General features: G+C 38.6%; 1 protein-coding gene across 3 annotated transcripts in view; it reads left to right on the forward strand.

The window, feature by feature from the left end:
- Window positions 1-21,719, forward strand: part of LOC121651630 (dedicator of cytokinesis protein 3-like) — a 52,222-nt gene that overhangs the window by 20,558 nt on the left and 9,945 nt on the right. For all 3 annotated transcript variants that reach the window (XM_042003966.1, XM_042003967.1, XM_042003968.1), the window contains exons 7-40: window positions 42-126; window positions 1,445-1,486; window positions 2,448-2,602; window positions 2,786-2,867; window positions 2,955-3,015; window positions 3,114-3,261; window positions 4,259-4,347; window positions 5,131-5,256; window positions 6,441-6,565; window positions 6,657-6,819; window positions 6,969-7,075; window positions 8,392-8,563; window positions 9,076-9,173; window positions 9,592-9,675; window positions 9,777-9,877; window positions 9,961-10,042; window positions 10,466-10,636; window positions 11,362-11,554; window positions 11,698-11,825; window positions 11,940-12,086; window positions 12,183-12,281; window positions 12,357-12,451; window positions 12,631-12,706; window positions 12,865-12,965; window positions 13,067-13,125; window positions 13,254-13,402; window positions 13,512-13,597; window positions 13,709-13,735; window positions 13,839-13,934; window positions 14,017-14,077; window positions 14,172-14,265; window positions 18,727-18,875; window positions 20,974-21,060; window positions 21,378-21,482. In XM_042003966.1, coding sequence (XP_041859900.1) covers window positions 42-126; window positions 1,445-1,486; window positions 2,448-2,602; window positions 2,786-2,867; window positions 2,955-3,015; window positions 3,114-3,261; window positions 4,259-4,347; window positions 5,131-5,256; window positions 6,441-6,565; window positions 6,657-6,819; window positions 6,969-7,075; window positions 8,392-8,563; window positions 9,076-9,173; window positions 9,592-9,675; window positions 9,777-9,877; window positions 9,961-10,042; window positions 10,466-10,636; window positions 11,362-11,554; window positions 11,698-11,825; window positions 11,940-12,086; window positions 12,183-12,281; window positions 12,357-12,451; window positions 12,631-12,706; window positions 12,865-12,965; window positions 13,067-13,125; window positions 13,254-13,402; window positions 13,512-13,597; window positions 13,709-13,735; window positions 13,839-13,934; window positions 14,017-14,077; window positions 14,172-14,265; window positions 18,727-18,875; window positions 20,974-21,060; window positions 21,378-21,482 — 3,643 coding nt within the window. The remainder of the gene's footprint in view (window positions 1-41; window positions 127-1,444; window positions 1,487-2,447; window positions 2,603-2,785; window positions 2,868-2,954; window positions 3,016-3,113; window positions 3,262-4,258; window positions 4,348-5,130; window positions 5,257-6,440; window positions 6,566-6,656; window positions 6,820-6,968; window positions 7,076-8,391; window positions 8,564-9,075; window positions 9,174-9,591; window positions 9,676-9,776; window positions 9,878-9,960; window positions 10,043-10,465; window positions 10,637-11,361; window positions 11,555-11,697; window positions 11,826-11,939; window positions 12,087-12,182; window positions 12,282-12,356; window positions 12,452-12,630; window positions 12,707-12,864; window positions 12,966-13,066; window positions 13,126-13,253; window positions 13,403-13,511; window positions 13,598-13,708; window positions 13,736-13,838; window positions 13,935-14,016; window positions 14,078-14,171; window positions 14,266-18,726; window positions 18,876-20,973; window positions 21,061-21,377; window positions 21,483-21,719) is intronic.

Raw genomic sequence — 21,719 nt, forward strand, 5'->3', positions numbered from 1 at the left:
TGACCTTTTTTCCCATATCCTCATTATTCTTCTTTTACTAGGCATTTGGGCCTGGACCTTGTTCCTAGAAAAGAGTTTGAAATGGTGGATCCAGATCAGATCAGTGTGTCAGAGCTATACAAACTGGTATGTTGGCTGTGATTATTTGTCAAACAAATGCATGCTTTTTTAACTTGACCATTGAATTATTCAGTAAAATGAACACTGAAGTGAATGTGTATGCCCTGGATAAGGAAAGTAAGTTAAATATTTCTCTGCAGCGTGCATAAACTATATTTGTAACCATGACTCACTGACTTGCGCATTTTGACTTTTGTACCTACTGAGTGCCTTTTTGTCATTGAACAGTCTGGTTTTACATATTGAAATGTGTTGTTGGATGTGTAGGGATGTGTGAATGTACCGATTATCAAATCATCCATAAGGTGACTCACAAGAGAGAGCACGATGCCTCATGTGACCAATTCTTTATGCTTATCTTACCGCCATATTGAGTGTGTCCCTTTTCTTGCATGCATGTGACTCTCACAAGTGGGATTGTTAGCTACCAATGCAGACTTAATGCAAAGTGACAGCCTCAGGTGGGGCTATAGGAAAGTACATACAAATGCATTTTTTTTAACATAAATTACATAGACTAGTCTTGCTAGCTTTAAACCATGAACCAGATGAGAGACACGTTTCTATAAATAAATTATGGCCTAAATGTATTTTGGTTGTCGTGATGTGGGACCTCCAGACCTATACACAAACAGGCAGAAAGAGAGAGAGAGAGAAGACTTACTAAGGCAGATCTAATTTTAGAAATATTCTATTACGGCACAGATGTTATGAAATCTAATGTAATACTACTGGAGACTGTTATCTAGCAGGGAGATCCTTTCTGGTCAGTAGCTGCAGCTCCATATGCTGATGTAAAACATTCTCCAACTGCCCTGCAGCCTCCCATTATCCTATTGCCATGTTTCTCAGCTTTACACGGAGTATGTTTGTGCACTAAATGCTCTGTTCAGAAACAACAGTGTAGCTGTTCCTTGCCAAAGAGCCTCCTGACTCTGTCGATGAAAGTGAGCTTGTCTTTGGCAGGGCACAAGGCCTTGGCACCTCTTCAGGTATAGGAGTAAAGGAGTTCTTTTAGGTTACTGAGCAGTGAGTGGTGTATGTGTGTGTGTGTGTGTGGGCAATGCCGGCTTTGTCCTCTTCCCTCCCACATGCTCACGTTTTGCCTCATGTGGGCCTCTGTTTGTGCTGCAGGAACAGTAATGTAGCCACTTTGCAACATACGTAGGTGAAATTTTTGTCAGAGTTGAGGCATCGACTGAAGCATCGCTCTGGCATTGTGTGTCTGAAGCTGCTATAATGTAAATAAGTTCAGAGCTGTGTGGGATGTGTAAAGACTGATTAGACTGATCTGACATATTTCCTTTGAAATCCATTTTTCTAGCATGTATCCAGCAGACACTGTGGTCAGCAAAGCACAAACCAGGTACTGTCATTTTTCAGTAGTTTGTCTATGAAATCATCAAACCTTTCATACTCTGCCTCTATCTCCCATTTCACATCTTTTTTCCAAACACTTTACAAAATAAGTATCCTGAAGTCAGTCACTGCTGAAGCAATAGGGTTATCAACTTTTGACTTTTCACTATTGTTTGCAAATAATTCTTGTGCTCTGTGAGTTGCTTTAATGCTTCATGAGAACCTCACACCAACACTGTCAGAGAGAGAGGACTGATTCCCACTGGGATCACATATGCCCATTGTGCGCGCAAATGGTGCTGTGAATAGTTTGTCCAGTGAATTTCATTTGTATGGGTGCACAGTCGGGTTGCATTGCAGTCATTATGCAGCATGGTTCTCCCTACAAGTCTGCCCACAAATGCCCCTAAATCGGACTTACAAGACTCATAAAATCTCAGTGCCTTGTTTGCACACTTTATCTTTTGCAAACTCTAAACAAACATGATATAACTTGTTAATCAGTTAGATTTAGAGGTGCTTAAAAGTGGCTTTACTTTTAATTTTTTCTTTGCATACAGTTATTTTCCATGATACTGTATCTAACGTATCCAGTGTGATGGAAATAAACTTGAAAGGTGTTTTTTCAGTCGTACAGTAGTCATTAATTTTATAGGTACAGGCTACAGCAGTTAAAATGAAAGGAAAAGACCCATCTTGAGGTCCCTAATAGATAACTAGATATTTTTTTTGTTTTACCATTCTTTGCTGCATTCATTTCCTAGTTTGAACATGTCAGCTGAAGTTGCTGAAAGTAGCTTGTGTTTGCAACAGAATGAGACCCACTATAAGGCATATGTTAATGAATTATTCACCAGCTACAGTACCTTCACTGCTTTGGTTAATAACTGTCCAGATAAAGAATAGTAGCTCTTTGCCTCGCTTGCAGTGCTGGTTTGACATGTTAGTGATCACTTCTTCATTCACAGGGTGATAATATAAGACAGCGCCACGGCGACGGTTGTCGTGTTCCTGTGTCACACCACCTCTTCATCAATCTGAAGAGCTTTACCTACAATAGCATCAGTGAAGATGCAGACGTCTTCTTTTCTCTGTATGACACTCGTGAGGCCAAACAGATCAGGTATGTTTAGGAAACTTGGGCAACAGCTGTTGATGGGCCCACACTACAAATGCGAGCATGAACAGAAAGACACAAACACACACATACACATACACGTCTACTCACCATAACAGTCCAGCAGATTGACTTGGGCACTCTGTGGTTGACAGACACTCAGAAACTGTGAATTGGCTTATTTTGCAGTGAGAAGTTCATGGTGAGACTGAACAAAAATGGAGGACCAAAGAATCCAGAGAAGGCTGATCGTCTATGTGCTCTCTTCACGGTGAGATATTTTTGGTGCTTACATAAATGCAAATATTCTGTAATTAATTTCCTATTCAAACCATTTAACAATTTCCCTTTTCCACAGGACCTAAGTAGTAAAGACCTGAAGAGAGACTTGTATATTGTTGCACATGTCATAAGAACTGGTAAATACAGTACAAAGCATAAAACCATGTTATCTATAATTAAGATTTATTAATGATTTATCAGTGTTAATTCTCGCTGCATTTGCTTTTGGTTCCAGGTCGCATGCTGCTCAATGATTCAAAGAAAGGTCCGCCTCATGTCCAGTATCGACGGCCTTATGGCTGTGCTGTGCTTGCCATGAGCGATGTTTTCCACACCATCACAGACCTCAAAGAGGAGAAAGACTTTGTACTTAAAGTTTACACGTGAGTATACCACTGAAGCTATTTTAGTTCTTCTTTTTTTCTCTGTTTGCTTGGTTTAGCCAGTTGTTTTGGGGTTGCTCTCTTCTGTACTCAATGCAGTAATGCAGAAATGTTGTGAAAATGTTGCGCATGACAACCTGGGACTTCACTGTTGATGCATGGTGTGTTTTGATCAGAATGATAATGAAGTGTCCTCTGGAAAATCAATAGCAGCTCACCCCAGGCCTGAGATAGGGCACTTGGCATGTTGTGAATCTGGCTTCTTCTGTTAGGCTTTGCCACAAAGAGCTACTCCTGTACTCTGGCCAACCGAGCGGAGGAGAGAAACAGAGAGGGGGAGGTGACGACACTGAGAGGGATGACACAGAGATAATTGAGCAAAGTTAGAGGACAAAGCAAAATAACACCAAGCTCAGCATATTTTCTTGTCAGTCAACAGATGAAATGTCTCCTTGCAGCTATGTTCTCCCTTTGAGCATCCGCTCTGGGTCAGAAGTCACTCACATGTTGCCATCTTCAACTCTTATATAATTTTTTGCTTGTGTAGTGCTTATAGAATATCACCATCCAGCTTAGTGTGAAATAAAGATTTCTAGAATAGAAAGCTGTCATTTTTATTGGATTTCTCTGCTGATGTGATGAGTTCTTCCTTTTAAAAAGCAAGCAGTGATTCAGTGCTGAGCTACCTCCAAACTGTCGACTCCTATAATGCTCCAGTCTGTGCGTTTCCTCGTGCCTTTCCCAGGGGCCTTTGGGCCCACAGTAATGAAAAAGGCTGGTAGAGAGCTGGCTGTCAGGTTTGCTTAGTGTGTTGTGCATTTGGGCTAATGTGCTGCTTGATAACAACTCCCCCTGCTGCTACCTTTTCTCCAGGAGGAAATCGGCTCTGGGACACATGCTGTTCATGTAGTCCCCATGCACACAATCCTGAACCCTCCATCTGGACCCACAAATGGGCGTGTTGTTAACAGCCATATCAAACTCTCTTTCTATGCAGATGTAACAATGAGAATGAATGGTACCAGGTACATGAGAACATCATCCGCAAATCCAGCACCAAGTATTCAGCCCCCAGCACCAACTATGGTAAATATGTTGTTTGTAAAAATATACTGTATATGACAGTATTAGATGTTGGTAGACATCTGTCAGCTGAAAAGTAAAATAGTGTAATCATTATGCTCTGTTATCTAGCTATGTCGTTAGATTTGCTTGTATCATGCTCAGATTTTCAGATTCACCTCCACAACCATAGCAAAGAGATAAATGTAGTTTTCATGACGATTAAAGTGAAAACTAAACCCAAAATCTCTATTGAGCATCAGTTTTATTATTACAGTTTTTTTTTTTACAGAAGGAAGAGAAAACAGCTTTTTGGTTAAAATTAATTAATATGGATATTCATTAATATCATGGTCAATTAAAAAAAATAAATAAACAGCCCAATATTTACATTTAAGAAGCAGGGGCCATAGACTGCACTGTTAGGATGGACTTTCACAGTTTGCTGTTACTCCTGTTTTTATAAATGTGTTACAATTTTAATTATGACTCACAACTTACAAATTTATGACAGCAGATTTCCACCAGACCCATGTTTTTTTTCTTGTTTCTCTTTTCTTAATTCTTCTTCCCTATGTTCTGGCTTTCATCATGTCTTTCCATCCACTCCTGTCTGTCTTCTCTTCCATCACATTCTGACTAATGTCCTTTAAATACCCTTCTCCCTCCCCCTTCTCTGTCCCTGTATTTTATAATTTTTTTTTTTAATTCCATTTTTCTTCCCACAACATTTTTTGTGTGCCCCCACCACCCATCCCATTTAAACACACTCAAATGTGCCCACCACCCCATTGCCACTGCCCCCAGGCCTCATCATTTCCCTGCAGCTGCTGCGAGGTGAGCTGGAGCAGATCAGACGGGAGAACCAGGCTGTGTTCAACAGGGCCTTAGCACTCACACGCAAACTGGGTTTCCCAGATGTCATCCTGCCAGGTAAAGACGCAAAGAGCAGTTGGTGGTAATAGGTACAGAGAAGAGGGGGAGGTTAGATTGCTTGGAGGAATGAAAGGAAGGAATGAAATGGAAGCAGATGAAGGAGGAAAGGAATAAGACATAAGGATTTAAGATAGAAGGGGACTGAATAGGAGAAAACAGCAGGAAATAGAAAGATATAGGAGAGAGCAGGGTGGGCTGATGTAATGAGGTAGCAGTCGCGCATAAGTTGGCTGGTGAAGTGCATTTATTTAAGCTTAATGTAGAATAAAAAAAATAATTTTCTTGTTAATGGAACATAACTAACTTAATAGTTAATATTGTTACTTTTACTGAATGACTGGTATTTTGTAGACTCCCATTTCCTTATTCTTGCCTGCATGAAATGCCTATGTAAGCCAGGGGCTTAGCAAGTTTGTCGAGAGCAGAGGTCTTCAAAGATGACTCAAAGACAGAGAAGGGGAGAGGTGTGTGTTTATTTCGGAATATTTCATCAGCTGACATTGCAGTGCTTTGTTTCCACTGAGAATATAGAAACCTCTCCTCCCATTCTCCAGCTTCTCTCCAGTTAGCCTGAAATACCTCCCAATAACACTCCTTGTGAGTCATCTGTCCCAAAGGAAATGACTTCGATATAAATAACTATAATCTGATTTTATAAATAACTGCAATATGTTCCTTCAGTGTTGCCACTGATATTTATGCCATTAAACACTGACCTCACAAAAGGTGCTGAGACAGCCATAAACCCCTGTATATTTCAACTCAGCAGGGTGATTTTAAATGAAAGGAACAGTGACATACAGTGTAATCTATATATATGCTTAATTTATGTTGACTACTCAGAGTTCATCTGTGGAGCAGAGGCTGACATAATTTATGAACATCGGCAGGCAGAAGACATGTTTGTTTTCGTAGTCAGGGAATTTCTGAAGTGTTTTTGTCATCCTAATGTAGCTTAGCATTTTCTTTACTCCACATCTCCTATTTAATTACACTTCTGACAGAGATTTTAAGACTTTAAGGGCTTATGCTGATTTCATGCAGCTCCCTCTGGAGCTACAAAATGCTCGATGTGATGATATTACTTTTCTTCACAAAAATAATATCTGTCTGAGATAAATATGTCAAATATGTAAGGTTGCCCTTTACATAATATTTTCTCCCTGTTTATTTTTTCCAAGGTGACACACGCAATGACCTGTATCTAACCCTGGAGCGGGGGGAGTTTGAGAGGGGTGGCAAGAGTGTTCAAAAGAATATTGAAGTCACGCTATATGTGCTTTATGCCGACGGGGACACGCTCAAAGTATAACACATTTGCACATTGCTTATTATGCGCCATTTAATCGGTTTAGGATGGGTATAACATTCATCCATTCATCCTATGTTTTTTGTAGGACTGCATTAGCTTGGGCAGTGGGGAGCCAAACACCACTGAGTATCGCTCATTTGTCCTGTATCACAACAACAGTCCTCGCTGGAGTGAGATGGTCAAACTTCCCATTCCCATAGATCGTTTCAGAGGGTCCCACCTACGCTTTGAGTTCAGACACTGTTCCAGTGAGTCCGTACTGCAACCCAGCATCACACCCTCAGTGAACAAGTCTATTGGGACAGATTGCATCATGCTTACAGCTGTTCAAGCATGTGTGGTTTGTGCCATGTTGACATGTATGGGATGCATAATGTTATGATGTGCTTCCTTGCAGCTAAAGACAAAGGGGAGAAGAAACTGTTTGGCTTTGCCTTCACTCCTCTGATGAGAGAGGACGGGACAACTCTCTCAGATGAAATTCATGAGCTGTATGTGTACAAGGTATGACAAGGTTAAGCCCACAGTAGATGCATGATTCCTTGTAGCAACTGTGGAAACTGTTGAATATATAATTTTCTATTACAGATGGGTTTGACAAAATTAAAACTGGCAATAATCACTACTGCTGCAATGGCTGTAGGAAAAGAGTATAACAGTTTTCTTTACTGTAGCTAGAATTTACAGATGTCCCATAAAAACATCATCCAGGTAATATAAATATTTTTAAGAGAACTGCTCAACCAAATAATATGAAACTCAGCGCTGTACTTCCTTCCTTCACAAGTTTAAAGGTTTTTTGAAGCCTCACATACACAAGGATGACTTATTTTTGTGAGAACTATTGGACAGATGTTAATGTGTCATTTAAGCTTTTACATTCAGTGTTATTTGGTTGTTGTATTTTCTATTAATTTTGGACAAATTAAATGTTAAATAGTATGTACTGTTTTTCTCAATAACACACATTCACACACCAATGAGCACATCAGAGGCAATGTGGGGTTCAGTATCTTGCCTGAGGATACTCTGATATGTATGCGGTGGAAGCCGGGATCGAACCACCAACCTTTCCATTTGACAGACAACCACGCTTTCCCACAGCAGCTGCCTCGAAATGTGGCATCACCTTTTTCTGCTGTCCACTGTCTGAGCTGAGAAGCCCTGGATGACTGATCCAAAAATACTTTACAATGAGTTTGCCTGCAGGCAACTGTCTGTCATTTCTTGCCTTCTTGCCTCTTTTTTGTTTTGTTCTTTCACCGTTCTGGCCTCTGTGTTCTGCACACTAAGAATGCTCAGAAACATGGAGAAGGTTTTAATGGGCTACAGTCTTTTTGTTTCAACCAAAAATGGTCTATCTAGGATGTTTTTTTTTTTTTTTTTACAGAGCCTAGATTCTGAAATATAAATATTATGTTTACAAGTATACAACATACACTGGATACTGATGTAGAGGGCACTACTGGCACTAGAAGAATGTTCACAGGAAATGAGTCTTCAAATGGTGCAAATCCTGGTTAACTGTATACCATATTTCATCTTTGTATTTTCTGAATATTTCTGAATATAACATGTTTTCATGGCATTTAAGTCCTCACATAAATAAGCACATTGTTTTTGTTATTGTGTTTGACAATAGCAACCCACCAGTACTCTGCTGAAACTGACTGAGCACAGAAAACAAAGAAGAGCCAATCAAATGTTTCTGTGCTTGCAGATAGATTACCAAAACAAGAAATATCCCTTTACAATTTAAATGTATCAGTTGATATAAACCTTGGTTAAACCTCTTCAAACCTTCTGTGTCCATCCTCTAGTGTGATGAAAATGCCACCTTCAGTAATCAGGGTCTGTACCTGAGCTTGCCCTGCTGTAAGGAGGACTTTAACAGCTGTCCCAACCTGCCGGCCAACCTGCCCTTCCAGAGAAGCCCCAAAGAAACTTTCTGGGTCTCTACGATCCTCTGCTCCACCAAACTGACACAAAATGGTAACCAAACTCTCTACATACTGCTCATTTAATTTTTGAAAAACCCAAAGTAAGAACCAACATCAAAAGTCACTGTGTTTATTTTACGGGTGTAAAACTTGGGAATATTTCTCCTTAAAATATTAACATTTGTGATTCTTTGAAAGTGATTTTAAAAGATGTATAGCAATTATAAGGTTGTGCTTTATACTGATGCGTGAGACGCCTCAAGAGGTCATATAACTGACTTTGGTTTAAATAGTTTACTTATTATCCTTGTAGAATATATATCTCATTTAAATTTTCCTCATGTGTTGATTTTCTTCTGTTGTTAAGGGTTAGATGTTATATATAATCTTTATTTTCAGTCTACACCCATTTTGGTTCATTAGTTTATCCTGTTTATTATTTTGCTTGTTATGTTTTGTACTTGCCTCCTTTAGAAGAACCAGCTAATATCTTAATGTAACCCTGTTTCATTCACTTTAACGTAATTATGATTGTATTGAGTATTGATTTAACTCTGTTATTAGTGGATCTTCTGGCTCTTCTGAACTGGAAGGCCCATCCTGACAGGGTGTTGGACATCCTCGGTCGACTTCGTCATATCAGCGGAGAAGAGATTGTGAAGGTTAATATCACAACATTATTTATGTAATAATATGAAGGCTATAAAAATATTTATCTTCTGCTTCATTTCCACCCCACTGATCTCCCAAAGCAACAAAATTATCTCTCTAACAGAGCTTTTAATTTTATAAAGGAGATCTTGGAGTTTAACTTGAAGTTTGAGATTATTTTAGCATCATAGAGCAGATCTGGTAAAGAGTCATATATTAATATTCACAATACACATGGGCTTTTTTCTTTAATCTCTTAATTCTTTTTGGGAATGTTGTTCAGTAACTAAATGATCTCAAGAAGAAAAAGGTTTTATTGTCTTGTTTCCAGATGAGCGGGCTATCCATTTTTCTGTTTCTATTTTAGTTTAATGTGAGGCCTTTCATGTGATGGTTATTTTGAAATTTATTCTTTTTTATCCCTTATAGTTCCTGCGAGATGTCCTGGATACGCTCTTCTGTCTTTTAGATGACAATACAGATAAATATGGGCCGCTGGTTTTCCAGTCTCTGGTAGGAACATTAAAGGATATCAGCTGCACTTAAATATCAAATGAAGTATTGTGACTTTTAAGAAGTAGAAATAAGTACAACACATGCATCTTTGTGCTCAGGTGTTCATCATTAACCTGCTCAGGGACAGCCGTTTCTACCACTTTAGACCTATCATGGACTCCTACATCCAAAACCACTTTGCCGGCGCTTTGGCATACAAGTATGTTACCCTGTTCTTAAGCTACCATAGCTACCAATTTAGAGGCCTGCAAAGTTTCTTAATTGCTGCCAATTTGTCTGCAGAGAGCTGATTCGATGTCTGAAATGGTACATGGACCGCTCAGCTGAGGTCGTTCGGCAGGATCACATACAGGAAGCGATGAGGGTAAAGTATCACATTCACTTGCTTCTGGTTTCGTTATGGCTCCTTCAACAGGGATTGATGAGCAAGACATGAATTAGAAAATGGTCAAACAGAAACAGATCTGATAAGGAGTAATGTGTGACACCATATGAAGACTCGGGAAGTGAATTCCCTGCTGGGAGAAAAACTAATGAAAGGAAGTTATTGAAAAGCTCTGCAGATATTGATGTGTGGAGTGCAACGTTTTTTTCATGTGGTCTTTGAATTTCAGTATTGATGAGATAATGGAAAATGATACCCTGTAAACATTTATTTTATTGATTTTTAACCTTAAACTAGTTAGGTGCTTGTCTCTGCTTCTTTGCTAGGAACTGAAAGTAAGATGTGATATGTATGTTAGCCAGCTGTATGTTTTAACCTGTGTATTTCCAACACCAACCACAGGCACTGGAGTATCTGTTCAAGTTCATCGTACAGTCTCGTATCCTGTACTCAAGAGCCACTTGTGGGATGGAGGAAGAGCAATTTAGAGCGAGCATCCAAGAGCTCTTCCAGTCGATTCGCTTTGTCCTGAGTCTGGACAGCCGCAGCTCAGAGAATCTGGTGTTCACGCAGGTTCATATGTCATGACAGACATTTTAACTACATACAGTTCAGATAACAGCATTTCATCTGCTCTGGACTGTCATCTATCTTTGTTAAAGTGTTTTCCCTTTAAGTTTGCATTCACATTTTAATTGTTTATTTTTTGTTTGTTAACAATTGTTTAATTCTTGTAGCTTTACTTTTTATTTTTTATTTTCTGTTACTGATGCTTCAGTTCCTCACAATTACTGTCCCCCATCCTTGGCTTGATCTTGGATAGTTTAAAGGATGCGATCAGCTGCATGCCTTTCTGTGCTCATGTCTCTGAGGTCTCGTCCTTCTCAGTAAGTCACAGCACCCCCCCGTGTTGGTTCCACAATGCAGCAGATGCTGTGCAACCAACAACATTTTCAAACAGGATGATGCATATCTGATATGCACTGACTGGTTCAGAGTTGGCCAATTTACCGCTCATTTAGTTCTTAATATGGAGACATTAAGCTTATTGCTTCAAAGAGAGATAAACAAGTTTCTACATTACATTTTGATTTTATTCATGTTGGAAAATTGATTTGAGCTTATTCTTTTTTTGTCCTTTTTGATCTTTGTCATATTAGAAATAGGTCATTTTATAATTTTTGACTGGAATTGTTTGTGAAGTTTTGGTAAATATATGGAGTTTCATTGAAACAGGATATTTATTACATGTGTACACTGAACAATTCCTTCCCTTTGTTCTTTCTTTCCACTTTAAGGCTGCTTTGTTGAATAGTTTCCCTGATATCTTTGATGAGCTGCTGCAGATGTTCACGGTTCAGGAGGTAGCTGAATATGTCAGGGGCACCCTAGGGAGCATGCCCAGCACAGTGGATATTGGCCAGTCCATGGATGTGGTCAAACTTCAGTCCATTGCTCGGACAGTAGAGAGCCGCCTCTTCTTCTTCCCCGGTGAGACAAATGTGAAAGGTTTTTGAAAAGTTTTCTTTCTTTAAAGGTAACAAAAAAGGTCAATCATGGCTAATGAGTACAAAGTGGATTTTGGTGTCATCCTCACTTTCTATCTCATCTTTACTCTTTGTCTCCTTTGTAAGAGTCCCGTAGTATATTGCTGCCTGTAGTTCTGCATCATATCCATTTGCATCTGCGCCAGCAGAGGGAGCTGCTCATTTGTTCTGGGATCCTGGGCAGCATTTTTTCCATTATCAAGACCAGCTCCATGGTACAGTGCATGTTCTATATGCCCATAAAAGCAAAGCTTGAAAATACAACTGACGTACCAAATAGTTTAAATGAGTGAGACAGTACAACTTAAAAAGATGCTCTTACTTTTCAGGAGTCTTCTGTTCAAGAAGAGGTGGAGATGATGGTGGAGAGCTTACTTGATGTGCTGCTGCAGACTCTGCTGTCTATCATAAGCAAATCTCATTCTGTGGAGACATCCAGGGGACAACGCTGTCCCCAGTGCACCGCTGAGATAACTGTAAGTTTCTCAAAGTGCCTCTTTGATAGACAATACAAGTAAGCAAACTTAACATTTATTAACTTTTCTGTTTATGATATATTTTTTTCTTTGCAGGGGGAGTATGTTTCCTGCCTTCTTTCTCTGCTCCGACAAATGACAGAGATCCATTTCCATCATCTCCTCAACAGTTTTCACAGCAAGGAAGAGCTCAAGGTGGGAGCCAATTTTCCTGTAGCTGCTTACATCATACTTGGACTGCACACACTTTATTGACATAATTATCTCCAGGAGTTCCTGTTGAAGATTTTCTGCGTGTTTCGCAATCTGATGAAGCTGACCGTCTTTCCCCGAGACTGGAGCGTCATGCGGCTTCTGACTAGTCAGTGAGTCTGCTTTTCCATTTCTGCCATTCAGTCGCAGAGATTGTAAGTGAATACAACCAACCATTCAGATATTCCTGCTTCCGAAGGTGACACTTGTGTTGCAAATTTTTTAATTTACTTTTGGCACCAAACTCATTTTGTAAGCTGACAGTGTAATGTTTGCTTTTTTGCATTTGCAGCATCATCGTAGTAACAACACAATTTCTGTCTCCGGCGTTGCACAAGAACTTCTCTGAGGCAGATTTTGACTTCAAGGTGGGTGTGTGGGCAGTAGCAAGCATGTAGGAGAAGTGCTTCTCCATGAAGCTGCAAAATATTTTAGCTATTGGTTTAAGACATTTGTGCAACTACCATAACTTAAATGTTATTCAGTGCTACATTTATTCACTTGAGGTTGTATCTTTTTATTTTAGGTTTGGAACTCCTTTTTCAGCCTCACCGTCCTGTACATCAACCAGCCGAGTCTGCAGCTGGAAGCGCTCGGCCCTGCAAAGAGAAAGAAAGTCCTTGATAAGTAAGAAGTTACTATTTGTGTATTAGTTGCACTCATTCTGTTGATATGTTTATCATTTATCTAGTTTGTCTTATTCTCTTTCCTTTATATCTTTATTTAAGGTATGGGGATATGAGAGTAATTATGGCATATGAGCTCTTCAGCATGTGGCAAAAATTGGGTATGCCATGCCCATCTTACCCCTCACAAACACACCTACACATACAAATGAACATGTTAAAATGATGCTACATTATCATGAAGTCATAAAAAGGTTTGTCTGTGTCTGTGTAAAAATGTGTAATCCAGGTGACAACAAGCCCCACTTTATCCCAGGAATGATGGGTCCCTTCCTTGGTGTCACTCTGGTTCCTCAGAATGAAGTTCGAAATATCATGATCCCAATTTTTCATGACATGATGGATTGGGAACAGAGGAAAAATGGCAACTTCAAACAGGTCAGTTTTATATTCCTGTGTGATGAAATGCAGATTGTGTGCTGTCTCCAATGAGCTGATGTTTTATCACATAGCACACATTTGGCTGAATGTGTTTGTGTATATGTAGGTGGAAGCAGAACTGATGGATAAGCTGGACAGCATGGTGTCAGACGGGAAAGGCGATGATAACCACAGAGAGCTCTTCAGCCTCTTGTGAGCATCAAACATGTGTTTAGTGAGCTGTTTAAGTATTATTTCTGAACAGTTCTGCTACTTTAGTATTTCCCTTTAAATTGCCTCTGTTGTTCTGCTGTTACACTTCAGGACTCAGCTGTTTGGTCCTTATCCAAGGTGAGTGGTAATGTCTTCACATGCAAAACTACAAGACATTAAAATGTATATTTGTTTATTCCCTGTACTCATCACATTTAGTTAACACGTGTTTTATGCACAGCTTACTGGAGAAGATTGAGCAGGAGACCTGGAGAGAAACTGGAATCTCATTTGTCACATCAGTAACCAGACTCGTCGAGCGATTACTGGACTACAGGTATGCTGAAATGAAATTGCACAGCCAAACAGTTATGTGATTAAAATATGTGGCTCTGAAAAAAAAATACCTTTGTGTTTAGGGACTGCATGAAAGGAGATGAGATGGAGAACAAGAAAATCGGTGGTTCTGTCAACCTTATGGTGAGACATTCATGAGACTCTTGTCTGAGTTATTTAATAATTATTTTCACTTGTGAAAATTTATTTTAATTGCTTTTTTTTAATGCAACACAAGAACTTCTACAAATCAGAGGTGAACAAGGAGGACATGTACATCCGTTACATCCACAAGCTGTGTGACCTGCACCTCCAAGCAGAAGACTTCACAGGTACCTCTCTGCATGATTTCAGGCTGCTAGCAAATAGTCTTCTTTCATTACCAAGTGAGGCAAAGTTCAACTCTTTTTTTTTCTTTTTTGATTCTATTGTAGGTAGCATCTTGTTGCTTATATTTCTTTAGTTGTAGCTGAGCAGAGGCTTCAAGCAAACTCATTCTATGTTAAACGATCACAGTAAAGCACTGGAAACTGATTGGCCAGAAAGAATCCTCACTTGTGTAAAACAACAGCATCTCTGCAGCACCACCAAAGTTTTACACATACCTACCAATTTCTTTGTTCTCTGAAGAAGGGAGTCATTTTCAAATGCATGCATAAAGCTTGAAACCAGTTTTGAGTTTTGAAACCATTTGGTGTCTCTGGACACCAATTGCAAAACAAAAGACACAGGCATCCATCCGTGTGCCCAAATTCCATATTCATGGCATGGATTATTAATCTTTCAGCACATTTATGAATGGACAATGTGGATTTACACATTGCTCTTTTTATTACAATGACCCATGATGGACTTTGTAGCACAACACACAGTTGTTACGCTAACTCTGAACACCTTAGTCCAAAAAGCCAATTGATCCCACCCACATTGAAAGAAAACTGTCAGTGGTAGAAGGGGGAGGTAGAGAAGAGGGTTGTGCTGTAACATGGCATAAAAAAACAGCATGAGTGTCATATTTGGCGGGAGCACAAACCAAAGATTTAGCCATTATGAGCACATAGGTAGCAGTAAATGCAACAAGCAGAAATATATGAGTCATTTACATTTTGATGTGAATTCAAAATCTTCTTTTGCACTGTAAAGAGCTCAGTGTTACATGATACAATACAGGAACCACAGAGGGAAGGGTACTGCTTAGCTTTACAGTCAAAGTAGGGGCAGTGACAGAGACAAATGACAAGAAGTTACATGATTTGGCACATTGTAGACTGTTATTAGCTACCTTGCTCTTTTACCCATGTAGTTTATGAGTAGAACTCAGCCCTCACTATTTTATGTCCTTCTTGCATAAAGTCACTTTGTGCAGGTAGATTTTTTTACAATGTACAACTTTGGGACAGCTTGAATGTGATTTTGACAAACATCTCTAGCTCACCAAATAACTTTTATTAGGTCAGGAAAGCCTTGTAACTTCATATACTTCTCAGCAAAGCTTAGTGGGAGTAACTCAAAACATGAATTCAGGTGATTTAAATGTCTTGAAAAGGCTTGCCTGGGTGCCTGCCTTTCAGCAAGCAGCTGGTCTGTAGCCGATAGTGCAGGAGTCTGGAGCTGAATTCTATGAAAAAAGACGAATTGTTAACCAGGAATGATTCTCTATTCTCCTTAAAGATAAGACGGATTATAGATAAGAGATTTCCAAACTTAAAGTCACAAGAATGCTGAGAGGAGTTCTTGGATAAATAGCCCTAAATGCAAGACATAAATAACAACATTAAGCTGGAATTTATTCCTTCATTCTGGGATTTATTATTTATGAAAAAACACAATATGTATCAGTTAATGTGAATTTCATTGGTAAGCAGGGAATCAATTGAAGTTGTCACCTTATGTAACTAGCTGTTTTAATGGCATTGCTGTTCTTAATTTACTCATATTATTTGCAGTGGTGGCTTCATTATGTGCAGTGAAATGTAAGCAAATATGACTAATTGAAAACCATATTCGTCACTTATGTAATGCAAACATCAGAGAGCTGGAAAATATTTAAAGCAGAATGTGTTGCAGAGTGTCATGTTTGGATGCTGTTTAACTATTTGTCCTACTCAAGTAAGATTTTAAATCAGAAAAAAAATATAGTTTTTCAGATATATACATTTAACATTTTTTTCAGCTTGGCCTAAGATGCCAACCTGACATGATGGTCACTGGTACACTGAGCTTCACCACAGCTGAACTGACATTACGCACACCATTTTGTTAACTCCAGTCTGTAACCAAACAGATACTGCTTGCCATTTTTTTAACTTTTTGTTTGTACCTTCTCTCTGAAACATTAGAGATACTTTTTTTTACACACTAGTAGCCTTTAGAGCTCAGTGGAATATCAATTATGAGAATACACAAAATGAAATTAAAAGAAAGAACACAAAATCTACAATAAAATCTGTTAAAATTGAACCAAATACTGAAATGTCACAGGGTTAACGGCAATGGAATAATGTCTGACTCATGCATTGTCAGTGTTTACTCATATTTAAGCTAATTTTCCTACTCGGCCATCAGATAATCAGCTGTAGTAGGCTCATTTTATGAATCACAGTGTCAGCCTATATTTCCCAAAATGCTATAAACATGTTGTCACATTGTATTTTTGTTTTTGTCTAGAATGTATTGTGAAGTGGATAAACTGTTTACCTGTTTAATATTTTTTTTTATTTCTGACTAAGAGTAACATTCTCCTCTTTTTTTTCCATTAAACTATATATTTTATGCTTGTTAGATTAGATTAGGAAACGTTAAAGAGCTCTGAGGTGATGAGTATAAGAACAGCTCTGTGTATTCACTCAAATTAGTGTGAGAAGCTCCACTATTTTAAAGCTCTTTCTACTTTCAGCTTTCATTAAGTGCATATGTGTATCTGCTTTCTGTCTGCACTTCTCGACTGCACTCTCAGTGTGTGTTTTTATGCAGGGCACAGGTGAAGTTATAACAACCGTCAGGAGAGAGTGCTCAATGTGAAAACATACTAGGCGACTGTGCTTTTTCTTTCCCTTGACTGCACCTTATTTTGTGTGTCACTGATAAAAATACACATTCAGTGTTCTAGTAGATCAGAGACACAGCATGACGTAGAGCTGCACGGTAAACACACACACACACAGTGAGAGAGAGAGAGAGAGAGAGAGAGAGAGAGAGAGAGAGAGAGAGAGAGAGAGAGAGAGAGAGAGAGAAATACAGTAGCCAATACAATTTCCTTACCTACTCTCAAACAGCTATAGCTACGAAAAATGCACAGTGCTTGCTCTGGAGTCAGTGTTTAGCTTGTCTCTTCTTGGCTACAGAATAACATGGTGATACAACATAAGAGGGAAGGTGGCCCTTGGCTTTTCTGAATCTAAGTTGCTCAGTCTGAGGTAAAACATGACTTCCTGTTGTCACACACAGTTATTTATGAACATTGGATAGCAGTCCTGCCAATAGATGCCCAAAATGTTACACACTAGACTGTGGACTTCTGCTGTTTGACTGTAGGGAAAAGCCATTTTTTTTATAAGAGTAAGACTGGTCACAGAATAGGTGCAGATTCTGCCATAAATCCTTGCAGGGTTACAAGGGAGCTGGAGCCTATCATAGCGGCTACTTGGTGAAAGGCAGGGTGTACCCTGGCCAGGTCTCCATTGTCCTTCTATTTACCATGTAAAAGAAAAAAAAAGACTCCCAAAACTAAACATTTTTATAGTTTACAAGTGGATAGGCTCAATGCTGATTAAAAAAAAAAAAACAAAGGCTGATAAAGTGCTTCCTATATCCTGCTATGCAGTACTACCACATACTGACAGAGAAGAAGAGTGCAGTAAAACACCAGTAGATTCACGTTAAGCTGATTCGAAACAAGTCAATACAAATAATCCAGCTGGAAGTGGCACTCCAAACAGAAATACTTACTCAGACAAAAAATATAAACGAAGCTTACTTTCTTTAGTTGATGACAAGAGGTCATGTTGCTGCTATGAAAAGTTTCCCAAAAAGTTTTAATTCACTGTGACAGAACCCTCTCTATGTTGAAGAGCCTCCTGGTTTCCAAATTAAGCTTTAGGTTTTCCTTTTCTGCATAAGAATAAGCACAGACTCCAGAAAAAAGTTTATTCCTCTCCTGTGTGGATTGGCTTATGCTCCTAGTAATTTACAACATTACTGTGAGGTGTTAACATGCTAAATATTCTTATTCTATCTTACATTGTGTAAAAAATATAATAATGTAGTAGAGAGTGAAAACTGTCCTCATCATAGGTAATTAGTCAAGCTAGTGTCATGTGTAAATAACTCAATATGTTATGCTATTTAGAAAGGTTTGTATTTTTATAATAGTTGTAATGTCTGCTTTATAAGCAACTTGTGGATAAAAGACCTCAGCATAGGACCTTCACATGTGAAACTAGGAGTCGCTTGCTTTATTTTATTATATTTTATTTTTTTCTTTTTGCAGAGTTTATTAATAATTGTTACACTGACTTGGTCATCCACTATCCAGTGCAGTACTAAAAGCCTTAAAATCTGTTGTCTTCATCCTTTATGTAATTATGTTTGGTTTGCTGCATTGCAAAGTATGTTTACCATCCTCTGGCAGCTTGAGCGTTTCACCCTCTAATTGTGTTTGTGTCATATGCCAAAAACTGGTTATAAAACATTTGTAAGGTATCAGTGTGCAAAATGTCTGAAATCTGTTGTTTGATAGGGTATGATATTACTGATTTTCTTACTTTTTTTTTTCTGCCCTACTTCTTTAACAGAGGCAGCATTTACCCTGCTGCTGTACTGGGAGCTGCTACAGTGGGAAGACCGGCCTCTGAGGGATTTCCTTCACTACCCCTGTCAGAGTGAGTGGCAGCGCAAGGAAAACTTAAGTCGTAAAATCCTCCACTACTTCAACAAGGGAAAGGCAAGTGATTTTTCTCTGTTTCGAGTATTTTTTTCAAGGGTTCAGTATATTAAGTATTTATAAGCCAGTCAGTATATCATCTGCTAGACAGCAGTCAGAGCAGTCTGAGTTTGGAGAACCAGGGACAAATTCTGTTAGGAACTAAGATACTCACAACAGGACCTCCAGGAGAGCAAATATTTGACATCCGAAACAACCCAAACCACACTAATTTATTAGCAGTTCGAAAAATAATAATAACTTCTTTCTTTCTTTCTTTCTTTCTTTCTTTCTTTCTTTCTTTCTTTCTTTCTTTCTTTCTTTCTTTCTTTCTTTCTTTCTTTCTTTCTTTCTTTTTACTTCAGTCTTGTTCTCATCTGCAGCGCAGCTGTTCTCAGGCATAATAAATCTGTCCTCATTAATTTTAGGAATGAGGCAGAATCTTCCGTCTCAATCTTTGTCAAAATTTTGAATGTCATTAAATCAGAATATACGATGGTGGCAGGAGTACTTAGGATCTTTACACAATTACGAGTATTAATACTGCAGTATTAAAACACAACAGTATGAATTTTACTATTTGGCATTTTTTTTTTATTGGAATTTTGGATTTCTGTTTAAATAAGCTGCATGTTCATGTGATTATTGGACTTTAAGCTGAATGTTTAACATGAGAAATCATATTATTTTGACCCAATCAAAATGCTTTTAGTGAGGCACAGCGAAGATTTAATTCTTCATCACATTAGTACAAAAATGTAGCCCTTGCATATAAAAATACTTCTCAGTGAGGACCAGAAATCAGTTCAACTGGAATTTTCTTTCCTAAATCACAGGCCAGAATCCCTCAAAATTAAATAAGTTGACTGGTCTCTGTGCTTTGGAAAGGGAAATGGCCACTGGACTGTGGGAGCAGCTGAAAGAGGCTTCTTTCATTATTTTATTGTCATCTCCAGTTGGGCTCCTCAGTCAAGTAAAATAAGAATGCTATCTGTTCAAATTTATTTAGGAACAACAGAAATCTATATTTGTTTAAAAAGCAGCTGATATGTTGGTTACTGAAGTGAACAAATTATACAAAAAAAAACAAAACAAAAAATACTGTCTTCATCCATTAGTCAAGAAACTGCTGGAAACCTTGGGTCCTGGCATTCAAGTGACTATTTCACTCACCCACTGACAGTCAGCACTATATTGCCATTCATGTGCTGATCTTATTATATTTCTATGGCAAAGTTAACTCCAAGAATAGTAGATGTAAATGGCAATACTACTTTTATTAATAATGAAAAGCAATGTTTAGTGTACAGCTGTTTCAAAGAGCTTTCAGCTGTACAATATGGAGTTATGATGTGAAAACAATGCCATGCTGCCTCTTAATGATCTGATACTGTCTCTCTTAACATTTGACAGCATGACCATTGTCTGTTTAGGTTTTGCCAGGATCTGTTCTTAGAGACTAAATACAGCTGCTAACGACTACTCAGTATCTACCTCCTTTAAAGCATAGCAGGGCAGCAAACACACTCTCTTAAGTGGTTAAAGCTTTCTTTTTAAGGACTCAAAACACTCATCATTGTAATGATACAATTTTTGCAATTTGTCCATTAAGACGCTCACCTTGCAAGCCTAAAATAAAGAAAGCTTGATGTCATATTGGCCTCTTTTGGGGGATCTTAGACATTTTGAAGCTGTCCTAAATTCTAAATATGATTTTTTAACTTTGACATTTGGAATATAAATATAACTCAGTAGGAAAACAAGTCTCTTATTGCTCCTTTTCTCCCCTCCTGCAATCAAATGACAGTGGATCTATAGTCTTTTCATGTCTTGGATACTGCTCCATAGTTTTATCAACAATCTGTCTTTATTTCCTGCTGTCAGTGTGTACACGTAGTGGCCAGTTTCATTCATAAAACCTGATGCTGCAGTTCTTGTTTTTCAGTTTCTACACAAAACAGAATTAATACTTTATCCCAAAACAACAAACAAAAAGCAAAACTGAAATTTTTCTGACATTTTTTATTGTTATAGTGATTTTTTTTCTGGACCACAAGAGAGATTAAGGTTTAAATCTGAGTTTAATTTTTCATTTTCTTATTTATGTTTGACTCTGCAGTGCTGGGAATATGGCATCTCCCTTTGCCGGGAGCTGGCTTTCCAGTATGAGACTTTATATGATTATCAGAGCCTCAGCTGGATACGGGTGAGTAAAGTGCTGCATACTCCTTGTTTGGGCTGCAATTATGAAACAAGCATCCTCTAAGATGCTGGAAGGAGACATTTTCAGCTCCTGTTGTCATTGTCATGCTCTGTTGTGTGGTGTGATGCATACATGGTGTCAAACACACACACACACACACACACACACACACACACACACACACACACACACACACACACACACACACACACACACACACACACACACACACACATACACACACTCATTACAATCAGTAATGTGAGTGATTAAATCATTATTCATCAGGACTCTTTTGTATATTTATCTGTGTATCACAGAAAATGGAGGCAGCATACTATGACAACATCATTGAACAGCAGAGGATTGAACCAGAGTTCTTTAGAATGGGCTTCTATGGCAGGAAATTTCCTTTCTTCCTCAGGGTAAGACTTTTCTTATCTAGTGTCATCTTGTCTGTCCGATGTAGTCGGATCTACAGCTCCACCTCAACATGAGATCATTTTCGCTACAATTTATCATGCAATCCAGAGGCTGGAATGGGAAACTGAGGATAAAATATGCTAAACTAGACATAGCAACATGGTTTAATGCTTAATTATTAGTCTCACGTACCAAACAGGATGAAGAGCTGCATGCTTCAGCTTTTTGGAGCTTCTAGT

The sequence above is a fragment of the Melanotaenia boesemani genome, chromosome 13 (assembly GCF_017639745.1).
Source record: "Melanotaenia boesemani isolate fMelBoe1 chromosome 13, fMelBoe1.pri, whole genome shotgun sequence".
NCBI classification, from domain to species: Eukaryota; Metazoa; Chordata; class Actinopteri; order Atheriniformes; family Melanotaeniidae; genus Melanotaenia; species Melanotaenia boesemani.